At 42.3% G+C, this 15099-nt stretch overlaps 1 protein-coding gene across 6 annotated transcripts in view; it reads left to right on the top strand.

The window, feature by feature from the left end:
• The window catches only part of mmp16a (matrix metallopeptidase 16a (membrane-inserted)), a 280337-nt gene that overhangs the window by 96585 nt on the left and 168653 nt on the right, over positions 1-15099 (top strand). For all 6 annotated transcript variants that reach the window (XM_078540700.1, XM_078540705.1, XM_078540701.1 and 3 more), the window contains one exon: positions 3606-3910. In XM_078540700.1, the coding sequence (XP_078396826.1) occupies positions 3606-3910 (305 nt within the window). The remainder of the gene's footprint in view (positions 1-3605; positions 3911-15099) is intronic.

The following is a 15099-nucleotide window of genomic DNA, read 5'->3' as shown; positions in this document are numbered from 1 at the left end:
GTCAAAGGCCTTATCCTGCATATAAGTGATTGTATCCCTGAGTAGTGCAAGGCTAGCAGGAATCTTCTTGCCGGGTGAAGTACAGGTCTAATCAAAGTGGATCACCAACCCCCAAGCAGAATTTACCTGATTGGCGATGACCTCAGATGAAATTTTGTAGTCCACATTAAGCAGTGAAATGGGACACCAATTTCTGATTTCCTTCCTCTCTCCCTTCCGTTTGTAAATGCAGGTGGTGCTGCCTTTCCTCATGGATTCTGAGATGCCGGCCTGAAATATATTCTTGTAAATTTCTAGCAGCATTGTGCCAATCCAGTCTCACAGAGTTGAATACAACTCCACTAGCAAACCATCGCTTCCAGGAGATTGTTATGACACAGCAGTTGGTAAAGACTGAGTTGTTTAAATCCCAGAGGGAAACTTGAACAACTGTCATAACCTATATTTTCAATTGGTATGTTTGAAATGCAACTCTGAATTCAGGAATAAGCCCACCGAGCCTCGAAAGACTTTTTGTATGAAACTAAATTAAACATTTATTAATTTAACAACAAATTAAACACACACACATGTCTACAAATTACTACCATAATAACTTTTAAACAAATCCCCAAATTAATCAGTCCCAGGTAAATCTTCACCAAGGCAACAGTAAGCCATAGACTTTAAACAGACACCGGGCAAAGCACATTTTACCTTACAAATTCAAAATTAAGTTCCTTTCAATTTGGTTCCTTTGCAGACACAATTATAGGCTTACAGGCTGGTTAGATCTTAAATGCCTCTGACTCACACACAAACTCCTTTCTGTTTATATCTAGCTTCCCCTTTGAATGTAAATTTTCCATTGTATTACTAGGTTTTTAAATTTTACCTCTCCTAACAATAATCCTTTCATTCCACCAACTTTATGAGTAATAAAACACATTGCTTGGCGTCTCCCAGCTAAGTGTAAGATTTTACCCAGTCTTTTGAATGGTTTATTCAACAAATGCAAATTTACACTTTACCTTTTAACTTCCTTATGTTTATCTAATTAACTTCCCAAAACAACTATACATCAAAGCACCCAGACTAGCTGGTTTTAATCCAATTAAGACAAACACAGACACATGCATAGACATAGACCCACTACAATTCCAATTTAAAAATAATTTCCAATAACATTATAGACATTAATGTCTCTTCATTGCAGAAATTTACTTGTCTCGAAGGACCTCACAGCCTTTGTCAGCTCGTCAGGAGTTAATGGTTTGCCCAGACTCTTCCGTGTACTGTCATCTTAAGACCTCCCTGATAGTGGACAAGAAGGACGGACAAGCTGTGCTGTCAGTGAGCTTCGTGTCATACTCTCTGGCGTAAAAACATTTGCTGAGATTGCCTACATGGATAGTAATCTCACATCTAGTTCAGCAATTTGTAGATTCAAGAGCAACACCAATGTTTGTGCTTCAAATCTAGGCGGAGCTTTTCATCCGATACTGAGAAGTGCTACTTTTCCAAAGGTGTGGATATTCAGAAAGAACGAGCAAAGGTTTTAAAAAAGCAAAAATGCGGTAAATACTCAGCCGGTCAGGCAGCATCTCAGAGAAACAGTTAACTGATTGAATTTTCCTGACACCTTGGAGGAGGGGAGGTGGTGGCATTGTGACAGGACTAGTATTCCAGAGACCCAGGGTAATGCTCTGGGGACCCAGGTTGAAATTTGAATTCAATAAAAATCTAGAATTAAAAGTCTGATGATGACCATGACCATTGTCAATTGTTGTAAAAAAAATCTGGTTCACTAATGTCCTTTAGGGAAGGGTATCTACCGTCCTCACCTGGCCTGGCCTACACGTGACTTTAGACCAACAGCAATGTGGTTGACTCTTAAAAAAAATGCCCTCTCAAAGAGGGCAATTAGGGATGGGCAATAAATGCTGACCTAGCCAGCAATTCCCACATCCCATGAATGAATATGAAAAAAAATCTGGAGGTGGCATCGAGGTGGGGATGGGGGCATTGGTGGGGAAGTAGTGGAAAACCCCATTGGGATGTCTCCACAATACTGGCCCATCTTCCAGGGATGGGCTGTAAGGGGAATTGACAACCCACTCCACTGAAGCAAGCAGCCAATCGCTCTAATTAAGGCCCCACTCAAGGGCCATGCGATGACTGTCACTTTAAGATGACTGTCACTTTAAGAGTAGGATGTCACATGATTTATCCAATCAATGTGTGGCTAGTGCAGGGGAATAAATTCTAGGGAGGGGTTTCCCAGGAAAAGAAGATGGATGTATGAAGGGCTGGCTGGATACAAGCAGCCATGGAAGCTCGCATGTAAATAAAGTTTGTTTTGTTTGACTAAGAAGCTGACAGAATGTTCCTGTCTTTGAATGGACTCCCCATTGACTCTGGAGCCCATAAACTGTATAGAGATGACCTCTAAGTGGCAGATCAGAGGACCTTCAAAGCCTCCTCTCAAACGCACAATAACTGAGCCACAAGGCTGAAGTGGCCACAGCTGTGGCCATAATAATTCCTGTGTGTACTGATGGCCCTAACACCTCTGAGACATCTTAAACATGTTCAGTAAACATCTGAGAGCGCCTCCATTTTGAGGTGCCCTCCTACTCTCCTACCTCCCTCAACAACATTCACCTGTCCCAGTGGGCTGTTGGCTGTCAAGTACATTGGGCCCACTCATTGGGCCCCCAGCATCACAATTCTGCCCAACATCAATAATTGGGCGGCAAATGCAGGTCTGGCCAATTTGGAGGATACCTCATGTAATGTTGCTCTGGCAAGTGCAACGATGTGCAAGCTTGGAAGCCTGGCCCTAACGTTGGGGCCCTGACACCTGTGAACAAATTAAGCTCAATGATTCAAGTCAATGACAATGAAAGGTTGAACGAAAATTAAACAAACATTCTTTCTATTGCCTGCGATGGATGTTAAAGATTCCTTGACAATATTTGAAGAGCAGGGAGTTCTTAGGTATTCTGGCTAGTGTTTTTCTCTGAGCTAAAGGGAAAAAGAGTATTTTTAACTTCAGATTTTCTCATTGCTATTTGTGGGACATTTTTGGTATGCAGTACATACAGTATTTACTTACCTAAGAATGGGTACTGCAGTTTTATAATATGAAATTACTTGGGATGCCTTGATGTCATAAATGCAAATATATGTTATTATTTTATGATTAATGTTACAGCAAGTAATATTTAATAAGGAAATTCACCAATTTTCATTAAACTTTTTTGTCTGAATTTTCATAGTTTCTTTTAGTTTCCAAAACTGGAAGAAACTATAAGAAAATTAATCAATCTTGCTGGAAAACTCAGAAGTCTCGACAATAATTGTGGCAAGTTCTAATCTTCTACAGAGCTGGTCATAACTTCTTTTGGGACAGTAATTTTGGGGAAAAAAATCTTCTCCAAAAGTAAGATAAGAATATTCATGAGGTTACACATTTCCCTAGTGTGTTTTTTGATTTTCAGTAGTCCAGGCCAACTGTCAACTGGCCAGGAGAAACCAAAAAAAATGCTGTTATGGTTTAACAATGCCACAGACCTGAACCATTTTTACCAAGGTTGCCATTTTCTTTCTTATTTCGCCCACAGCATTAAGAACTTCACTCCTAAAGTAGGAAAATTAGAAACACACAGAGCGATACGCCGTGCCTTTGATGTGTGGCAGAATGTAACTCCCCTGACATTTGAAGAGATACCATATGTGGAGTTAGAAAACAAGAAGAGGGATGTGGACATTACAATTATGTTTGCTTCTGGTTTCCATGGTGACAGCTCACCCTTTGATGGCGAAGGGGGCTTCCTTGCACATGCTTATTTCCCGGGACCTGGCATTGGGGGTGACACTCACTTCGACTCCGATGAACCATGGACATTAGGAAACCCAAATCATGATGGTAAGCACTTTTACTTACAAAAATAACCTGTAGCATGTGTGAAAGTCCTATATACATGCAAAACGTATTACCATTGATGGAATAATTATGACTCACCTCATCTTGCTTTGAAGCTCTCTTGATGTTAATGAACATTACCTGCAACCAGGAGAGAAATTGCTGTAACAGGAGGTTTTTATCAACAGATAGTTTATTATAGGAGCTGATACTATAAATACATTAGACACTGACATTATTGCATTTACTCTTTAGAGACTACACTAAAATAAATAGTAAATCCAGGCCACAGCTGTTTCCTTTCAAAGAGTGCTGTAAATTAAGCATGCATTACTCTGACATTTCTGTAATAATTACATACAAGAAATACCAAATCATATACTTTCCACTCTTTACTTTGCCAAATAACCTAGTAACACTTCAGAAAACTTACTGAGGGATTAGGTGGTTTCCTGTATGCAACAGACAGAGTAATTCTTCAATGTTTTGAGAGATGCAACTAAGCTCCTATAGTTTAGAGTAAATAGTTGGTAGCACATTCACCCCTCAATCACAAGGTTCTGGGTTTTAGTCTTGTGTCAGTCCCCAAACACAAAAGTCAGGACTGACACTTCAGTGCAGTACTGAAGGAGCATTGCAGTGTCAGAGGTGATGTGGTTCAGATGAGCCGATAAGCTGAAGCCCCAGCTGCCTGCTTAGGTGGATGTGAAAGGTTCCATTGTATGATTTCGAAGCAGAGCAAGTGAGTTATCAAAAACGTACAGATATACAAATTAGAGGCAAGTTAAGGCCATTTGGCCCCTCGAGCCTGTTCTGCCATTCAATAAGATTATGGCTGATCTGATTGTGGCCTCAACTCCACTTTCCTTCCTACCACCTATACCTTTTGACTCCCTTGTCAACCAAGAATCTATGTAACTCAGCCTTAGGAATATTCAATGACCCTGCCTCCACTGCTGCCTGGGGAAAAGAATTCCACAGATCCTTTGAGAGAAAAACATTCTCCTCATCTCTGTCTTAAATAGGAGCCCCTTTATTTTTTCCACTGTGTCCCCTAGTTCTAGTCTCTCTCACTAGGGGAAACATCCTTTCAGTATCCACCCTGTCAAGCTCCCTCAGGATCTTACATGATTCTAGACTGCAATGGATACAGGCCCCCAATCGATCCAACCTTTCCTCATATGATAAACCCCTCATCCCAGGAATCAGTTGAGTGAACCTTCTCTGAACTGCTTCTAATGTAGTTATGTCCTAATAAATAATGAAGCCAAACTGTACACAGTACCCTCGTTGTAGTCTCACTAATACCCTATATGACTGAGCCAAACATTCCTACTTTTATACACCATTCCCCTTGTGATAAATGACAACCATTCCATTTACCTTACCAACCACTTGCTGTACTTGCATACTAACTTTTCGCAATTCATGTACCCGGACCCCAGATCCCTCTGTACCTCAGAGTTCTGCAATCTCTCTCCATTTAAATAATAAGCTGTTTTTTTAATTCTTCCTGGAAAAGCAAATGAGTTCACATTTTCCCACGTTATACTCTATCTGCTATTTTTTTGTCCATTTACTTAACCTATCTATGTCCCTTTGCAGGTTTATTTTTTCTTCCTCATAACTTGCTTTCCTACCTACTTTGGGTTATCTGAAAATTTAGCAATCATACATTCTGTCCCGTCATCCAAGTCATTAATATAGATTGCAAATGTTGAGGCCCTGCACTGATCCCTGTGGCATTCCACTCCTTCCATCTTGCCAACACAAAAAGGACCCATTTATGCCTACTCTCTGTTTCCTTTTAGCTAACCAATCCTCTATCCATGCTGATACATTATCCCCTACACCACGAGCTCTTATTGTGTGTAGTAACCTTTGATGTGGCACCTTGTCAAATGCCTTCTGGAAATCTGAGTACACCATATGCACAGGTTCCCCTTTATCCACACTGCTTGTTACTTCCTCAAAGAACTCTAATAGATTAGTCAAACACGATTTCCCTTTCACAAAATCCCCAGCATCCTGGCCAATGTTTATCCCTTAATCAACATCACAATAAACAGATTTTCTGGTCATTATCAGATTGTAGTTTGTGGGAGTTTGTTGATGACAAATTAGTTGCTGTGTTTTCTACATTACAACAGTGGCTACACTTCAATGAAAGTACTTTGCAGTAAAGCTCTTTGGAACATCCAGTGGTCCTGAAAAGTGCTATATGAAAGCAAATCTTTTTTAAACTGATGAAGGACCAAGGCCCAAAGTGCAATGCATCGGTGAGGTTGAAACAAACAGTGCAGGGCGAGGCCTTACAAACATTCAAAAAGCAGAACATTCCGGGCGCAGTATCACAAACTGTTCATTTTAAATGCAGTGTATATTATGTGGTGCAACTTTCAAAGAGATGAATGCACTTAAAACAATTTTGCTCTGTGTGTGAAGTTAAAGACGTATACCACGAGCTTCCAAAAGTTGCTCTTCCAATTGCCTGTTATAACTTTGATGGATGACCTTGGGAATCTTGGAGAACAGGCATAGATGTCGTAGATGTCTGTGGATCTCCCACTGAAGTTACAGAGGATGTTTGGAAGATCCCGATTCCCCCTTTGCACGCTCAACAATACATTCTTTGAAGGAATTGGGAATTCTGCAAATGATTTTAATAATACTTTAGTGAGATAGTTTTTCTATAATTTTACATGTGGAGCAAAATATACCAGCAGAAGAAACATAATGGGGCCAATATTTGTCTTCTCCACCTGACCGGTAATTTGGTGAGATCACTTCTATGTTATGGAGCCCACCAGAATTTTATTCCTTTGTAATAAAAGGAATGAAAACAGGACGGGTTTGAATAATGAGTGGCCAACCACTCTGTCTGATTACCAGAGAAGGCAAAGAATTTCCCCAGTAAGGCTTCTCATTCTTTAAATATTACATTTCTAAAGATAGCAACAGGAGAAGTTGCTGCAGCACTTCAAGTCTGTCCCACTATTCAGTTAGGTCAAGGCTTATCTTGAGAATGCTCTTAAAATTAATGGGACCCCAGCTAATTTTGTTTGTAATGACAGGAAAGAAGGATAATTTGGCTTATCACACATAATTTAAGGTTTGCGATTCCAATGTTTTTCTATATTAGTTTTATTTGCAATGCCAATCGATTAATTGACTTTATTAACCTCATTATAGGTCTGAAATCATTCTTTGTTTGTATTAGTGAAACGTGAAACCAATTTTCAGCCACTAAGAGCAAGTATCAGCAAGAAAAGTGAAAAAATTGCTAAGATGGAGAGATGTTTATCATGAGAAATTATGCCTGTGCGTTTGTGTGTGTGTGTGCGCACGCCCGTGTGTGTGCATGTGTGCGTCTGTGTATCGAATGTGCAAATTATATATGTGTATATATATGTATATATATAAATGAACAAAGCAGGTATCATTATGAATTTGAATTGGACACACCCTGTAAGTCACGCCAGCTAGGAGTCAGACAAGGAGAATAATTATGACTTAATCTATCCAATGAGAAACTGATAGGATTGGGTGAGGCACATGTTTGACTTCAATGGGAAGGAAAATTAGATGAGTATAAAATGGGTCCAGATGATCCCATCAGTGCATACCACATCAGTTAGATTAAAACAACCTATTTAGATGCTAATCAGAGGATTTAACTCTTTTAAGTATTTTAAAAATTCTTTTACAGGATGTGGGCATTGCTGGCTAGGCCAGCATTTATTGCCCATCCCTAATTGCTCTTGTGAAGGTGGTGGTGAGCCTTCTTCTTGAACTGCTCCAGCCCATGTGGTGTAGGTACATCCACAGTGCTGTTAAGGAGAGAATCTAAGATTTTGACCCAGCAGCAGTGAGGGAATAGTGATATAGTGCCAAGTTAGGGTGATGCATGGTTTGGAGGGAGTGAATGAGCCTTGGGAAGTTGCTACAGTGTATCTTGGATATGGTACACACTTCTACCACTGTGCGCTGGTTGTGGAGGGACTGAATGTTTACGTTGGTGGCTGGGGTGCCAAACAAGTGAGCTGCTTTGCTCTGGATCATGTCGAGCTTCCTGAGTGTTGTTTGAGCTGAACTCATCTAGGCAAGTGGAGGGTATTCGATCACATTCCTGACTTGTGCCTTGTAGATGATGGACAGGTTTTGGAGAGCCAGGAGGTGAGTTACTTGCTGCAAAACTCCCAGCCTCTGATCAGCTCTTGTAGCCATAGTATTTATATGGCTGGTCCAGTTCAGATTCTTGTCAGTGGTGTTGGTAGTGGGGGGAATGCAGCAATGTTAGGGCCATTGAATGTCATTGAATGAGATGGTTAGACTCTCTTTTGTTGGAGATGGCCATTGCTTGGCACTTGTGTGGCACAAATGTTACTTGTCACTGCCCAAGCCTGGATATTGTCCAGGTCATGCTGCATATGGGCACAGATATACTTCAGTATCTGATGAGTCGAGAACGGTACTGAACATTGTGCTATCATCAGCAAACACACCCATTCTGAGAGAAGATCATTGATGAAGCAGCTGAAGATTACTGGGCAAAGGAAACTACCCTGAGGAACTCCTGCAGCAATGTCCTGGAACTGAGATAACTGACCTCCAAGAACCACAAACATCTTCCTTTGTGTTAGGTATGACTCCAACCAGTGGAGAGTTTTCCTTCTGATTCCTATTGACTCCAGTTTTGTTAGGGCTCCTTGATGCCACACTTGATCAAATACTGCCTTGAAGTTAAGGCCAGCGACGTTCACCTCCCCTCTTGAGTTCAAATCTTTTGGACCAAGACTGTAATGAGCTGAGGGGCCCTGGTGAAAGCAAACTGAGTGTCATTGAGCAGGTTGTTGCCATGTAAGTGCCGCTTGATAGCACTCCTTCCATCGCTTTGCTGATGATCGAGAGTAGGCTGATCGGGCAGTAATCAGCTGAGTTGGATTTGTCCTGCTTTTTGTGGACACGACATACCTGGACAATTTTCCACATTTTCAGGTAGATGCCAGTGTGGTAGCTGTACAGGAACAGCTTTGCTCAGGGCACAGCTAGTTCTGGAACATAAGTCTTCAGAACAATTGTTGGAATATTGTCAGGCTTTATAGCCTTTACAGTATCCAGTACCTTCAGTTCTTTATTGATATTATATGGAATGAATTGAATTGGGTGAAGAATGGCAGGCGTTGCTGGGAACCACAAGAGGAAGCCAAGATCAATCATCCACTCAGCACTCCTGGCTGAAGGTGTTTGAAAAACGTTTTTTTATTCTTTAACGGGACCTGGGCATCGCTGGCTAGGCCAGCATTTTTATTTCCCATCCCTAATTACCCTTGAGGAGGTGTTGGTGAACCAACTTCTTGAACTACTGCAGTCCCTGTGGTGTAGGTACACTCTCAATGCTGTTAGGGAGGGAGTTCAGCGACAGTGAAGGAACGGCATTATAGTTCCAAGTCAGGATGGTGTGTGGCTTGGGGGGAAACTTGTTGGTGGTGGCCTTCCCATGCATCTGCTACCCTTGTCCTTCTAGATGGTAGAGGTTGCAGATTTGGAAGGTGCTGTCGAAGGAGCCTTGGTGAGTTGCTACAGTGCATCTTGTAGATGGTACACTCTGCTGCCACTGTGCATCGGTGATGGAGGGAGTGAATGTTAAAGGTGGTGGATGGGGTGCCAATCAAGTGAGCTGCTTTGTCCTGCATGGTGATGAGCTTCTTCCATCACACTCCTAACTTATGCCTTGTGGATGGTGGACAGGCTTTGAGAAGTCAGGAGGTGAGTTATTCTCTGCAGAATTCCCAGCCTCTGACCTGTTCTTGTAGCCACAGTATTTATATGGCTAGCCCAGTTCAGTTTTTGGTCCATGCTAACCCCCAGAATGTTGGTAGTGGGAGATTCAGTGATGGTCATGCCATTGAATGTCAAGAGGAGATGATTGCCTCTTGTTGGAGATGGTCACTGCCTGGCACTTGTGTTGTACAAATGTTACCTTCACTAGTCAGCCCAAGCCTGGATATTGTCCAGGTCTTACTGCATTTGGACATGGACTGCTTCAGTATCTGAGGAGTTGCAAATGGTGCTGGAAAATGTGCAATCATCAGCGAACATCTCCACTTCTGACCTTATGATGGAGGGAAAGTCATTGATGAAGCAGCTGAAGATGGTTGGGCCGAGGACACTACCCTGAGAAACTCAGGGCTTCAGCCTTATCTTTTGCACCATTGAGGATGGGGACATTTGTGGAGCCTCCTCCTCCAGTTAGTTGTCTCATTGTCGACTACCATTCACGACTGGATGTGGCAGGAAAGCAGAGCTTAGATCTGATCCATTGGTTGTGGTATCGCTTAGCTCTGCTTACACTTTTTGGCAGGCAAATAGTCCTTTGTTGTCACTTCACCAGGCTGACACCTCATGTGTAGATATGCCTGGTGTTGGTTCTGGCATGCCCTCCTGCACTTTTCATTGAACTAGGGTTGATCAACTGGCTTGATGGTAATGGTAGAGTGGGGGATATGCCGAACCACGAGGTTACAGATTGTGGTTGTATACAATTCTGCTGCTGCTGATGGCCCACAGCGCCTCATGGATGCCCAGTTTTGACTTGCTAGATCTGTTTGAAATCTACCCCGTTCAGTAAAGTAGTAGTGTCACACAAAATGATGGACAATATCCTCAACGTGGAGATAGGACTTCATCTTTGCAAGGACTGTGTGGTGGTCACTACTACCGATACTCTCATGGACATATACATTTGCGACAGGCAGGTTGGGGAGGATGAGGTCAAGCAGGATTTTCTCTCTTGGTGGCTCCCTCAACCTCTTCCACAGATGCAGTCTAGCAATTATGACCTTCAGGACTCAGCCAGCTCAATCAGTAGTGGTGCTACCGAGCCACTCTTGGTGAAGGACATTGAAGTCCCCCACCCAGAGTACCTTCTGTGTTCTTTGCCACCCTCAGTGCTTCCTCCAAGTGGTGTTCAACATGGAGGAGTACTGATTTGCAGGCTAGGGTGAGTGCTAGGTGGTGATCTGCAGGAGATTTCCTTGCACATGTTTGCCCTGATACTATAAGACTTCATAGGGTTTGGAGTCAATGTTGAGAACTCCCAGCACAACTCCCTCCTGGCTTTATATCACTGTGCTGCTTCCTCTGGTGAGTCTGTCCTACCGGTGGGAAAAGACATACTCAGGGATGGTGATGGTGATTTGTCTGTAAGTTTAATTTCATGAGTATAACTATGTTAGGCTGTTGCTTGACTATTGGGCAATTTTGGCACGAGCCCCCAAATGTTAGTAAGGAGGACTTTATAGGGTTGACAGGCCTGGGTCTGCCATTGTTGTTTCCGAAGCCCAATGCAATGCCAGGTGGTCAGTCCATTTTCATTCCTTTTGAAAGTTGCATGCTGATGACTGGGAGATATTGCAGACAGTGTTTAAGTTAGATTAATTTTAACTATTACGTTTAAAGACCAAGGGAGGGAACATTCACTCCAGAGGTCAAATGTGTCTTGTTGAAAATGTACATTAAGGAGTTTGCCCAAAATATTTGAACCTGGTAAGATTTGTTTTCTGAATTTTAAAAACCTGCACCTCATGAGCACTGTTATACAGATATGAATGAATGCTGTACCAAACTGCCCCTGGTGCATTGTTTGATTTATTCTGCTTTATTCTCAAAATAAGTGGTCAGAGTTTCCTTTACCACCATAATCGAATTTCTGTTTATTACATTTAGAAACTTATCACTTTCAGGGATCATTTTTGTGATATAATTTACTGCCTCATTGAAACCATTATCACACCCGACCCATGGGATTAAATCTTAAATTAGGGGAAGTCACTAAACCAAACTAAGTAATGTAACCCTGCCAAAAATTTTGCAAAAAATATCCTTTTAAGAATGGTTGCTGTGTATTTTCATAGTCACAGAGTACTGCAGTGTTAGCTGTGGCTCGTTGATAGCACATTTGGCTCTAAGTCAGAAGAATGGCTTGATTTCTTTTTGAAAAATATACATTATTCTTAAAATATCTGGAAGAACATTACTAAACCTTTCAAAATCGCCATCATAAAAAGTACAATCAGATTCAACTTTCACATATGGATCACTAGGTGCATCAATACAATCAATGAATATTACAATCATTTCAATATGGTCATTACAGACAATCAGACAATGGCATTGGAATGATCAACATACATCATGTTGCACTCTGAGGTGCTTCAATACAATTATAATACAATTAGTATTCAATGCATACATTCATTGTGAGCTGTACAGCCCGAGGGGCTCTCAACAGTTCCCAGCCCCTCGGTGCACAATTCAGAAAGGTCTTAGACAGCGACCTTTCCCCATTGTGCCTTTGCAGCGGCTACCCCAAGCTTTAGTGCGTCCCTCAGCACGTAGTCCTGGACTTTGGAACGTGCCAGTCTGCAACACTCGGTCGGGTTAGCTGTGGCTCAGTTGATAGCACGTTTGGCTCTAAGTCAGAAGAATGGCTTGATGTCCCACTCCAGGACTTGAGCATAAAAATCAAGGCTGACACTCCAGTGCAATACTGAGGGAGTGCTGTACTGTCTGAAGTGCTGTCTTTTGGTTGAGATGCCCTATCAGGTGGATGTAAGAGATTCCTTGGCATTACTTTGAAGAAGAGCAGTAGTTATTCCTGGCCAATATTTACCCCTCAACTGAACAAAATTGGTTGCTATTACATTGCTGTTTGTGGGAGCTTGCGTAAATTGGCTGCAGTGTTTCCCAAATTACAAGTGATTACACTCCAAAATAGTACTTCATTGTCTATAAGATTCTTAGGGACATGCTGTGGTTATAAAATGCTCCATATAAATGCAAGCCTTTTTTTCCTCTCATTTCTTTAACTGTGCACAACACAGTTGAATGTCAAAAACAATCAATTCAATAAGGCCATCACAAGCTAGATCACTTGTCAAATATTTTTGGTACAAATATTCTCAAAGTCACATAGGCTGGGAAAGTCTTTTCAGCATTTTCTGTTTTTATTTCAGTTTCCAGTATCTGCAATATTTTGCTTTTGAATCATTTCTATCACATCTGTAGTAAAGCCACTGATCTGTGCACTTAATGAGCTTAAACTGATAGAACTTCACTAATGATGCTGAGAAGTATTGAAGTCTCTAGTGTTTTATCTCTGTCTGGCTTGGTTAAACATGCGCAAAACCAAATGCACCCAGAAGATTCTGAATTCTCTTGGACCATGTAAATCAACGCTTATGACTTTAGCAAATAATATAATGCAGCCATTATTAATTAAAACGATTGCTGGCTGGAGTGCTGCCTGTTACATGTAATACGTTGTAATAGCAGCTCCAATACGTTCTCCAGCTCCTCAGCCAGTTAATCATTTTCATTTGAACTGTAAGGAGTAAAGCCGCTTCAGTGTTCATCAGGCCTTGGAGAAATGCAATGGAAATTTTTACACCGTAAAAGAGAGGAGATATAATTAATTTTCAGCCAAGATTGGGTGCCTTGAAAATCTAGGCACTTTTCTATGTTATCTTTAAAAGAAATGTTTATTTTGTATTATTGTATGTAATAAAAATGTGTTGGAACATGCATGTATGACTACACTTGAATGGAATATGACATGAGAAAAAAAAGTTTAGCAAAGCACTTGTATATCACATTACATGTGAAAGAAAATGTGGACTGGATTTCCCTCCACTACCTCATCTGAGGTCAGGTGGGATAGCAATTAGAAAATGAGGAAGTGTGAGGCCTACCATCGGCAACCTGCCCAACCTCGATTTCCTCTCCCCTCCCCGCCAGTACAGCTGCAGGCCATCCCTTTCCTGCCTACTGTGTGTCAGTGCTGCACTGGATATGCCCTGGTACCCAGCAGATATAACCCTGTCACGCATCATTCTCACCATCATTCTCAGGGCCAGTCAGAGTGGTAGACCCAGGTTAGCAATGGGACTAGCAGATGCCTTCATATTGGCTTAAGTACTGTTGGGAGCCTGTTGTGCATGAAAAATGAGCCCGGCTCAGAAAAAAGGGTCAAAGTTGTGGCAGAGTCAGAGGTGCTACTGCGTGAAAGAAAATCTACACCTATAGGTTTTGTTGGCATTTGTGAATTGCAGCTCCATGTTTAGACTGGTCTTTCACTGCTATGTATCACAATGGGGGCTAAATTGGATAGCCCTTGAAAGGAAGCGTGGGGACACAATGCACGATTAACCCATTACCATTCATTGTAATGCAGGCAGCATGTCAACTTCATGCTGCCGCTTATTTAAATGATATCTGCATCCAGCCATTGCTAACCACAGTATTCAATGGCTGGCAGCATCAGCAAGAGGACAATATCATGAATGGCTAGAACCACCTAAACTGGCTGCACTTCTTTAAGCTAGTCTGTGCCTTTTAAGGGGAAGTTGTATTGTAGCTGGAGCAAATGCCAGCTTGCTGACAAGACACGACTATACTCGGGGTCTGCTGCAGAGGACTCAGATGAGGAGATCAATGAGGTAGCCTACAGAAGAAGGCTGATGGACCTGCACAGCTAAATGCTTGGTATATTGTGAATCATACCAGAAAGTCTGCTTTCAAGGTCAAGGAACATGAAGGAGTTCAGCACCAACTTGGCACAAAGCAATGTGCAAAGCTTGTAGCCCATCTATGCCAGTATGGAAATGATGGGCGACTCGATTAACACACTTGAGAACCCAGCCATGATGCAGAATCCGATGGGTGATGTCACAGCTTGCATTGCAGCATAAGCAACAGCCACCCTATGTCTGAGTGCTGCAATGCAAACTCAGGCTGCTGCATCATGGGTGTGGATTTCAGTGTTCAAATGGGCTTGCAGACTGTCACTGCAGTCCAACAATTGGTCTCCAGCAGATAACGAGGATTGCTCAGGCACCGCCCTGGGGGAATGGCAGTGATTCCTCGGAGCACGAACGTACTGACCTCTCTCAGGTTGACAGCATAGGTCCTCCTACCACTGCCACTCTGCCGGTGTCCCTGCTGTTGCCTGTCAGCCAGCTAGCTCAGACTGCTGGCGCCCCTGCCGAGATGGTGTAGTCCACAGCTGCCTTTTCTAGGCCCAAAGCTACTCAACATCATCGTCCAAGGCCACCTGCAATCTCCACCAGTGAAAGTCAGCTGCCTTCCACCAGCCATGCTATAGTCGCTGAAGTACCATTGTGTAGGAGTAC

The sequence above is a fragment of the Cetorhinus maximus genome, chromosome 4 (genome assembly GCF_964194155.1).
Source record: "Cetorhinus maximus chromosome 4, sCetMax3.hap1.1, whole genome shotgun sequence".
NCBI lineage: Eukaryota > Metazoa > Chordata > Chondrichthyes > Lamniformes > Cetorhinidae > Cetorhinus > Cetorhinus maximus.
The sequence above is the reverse complement of the archived record's forward strand: the minus strand, read 5'-3'. Positions and strand labels throughout refer to the sequence as shown.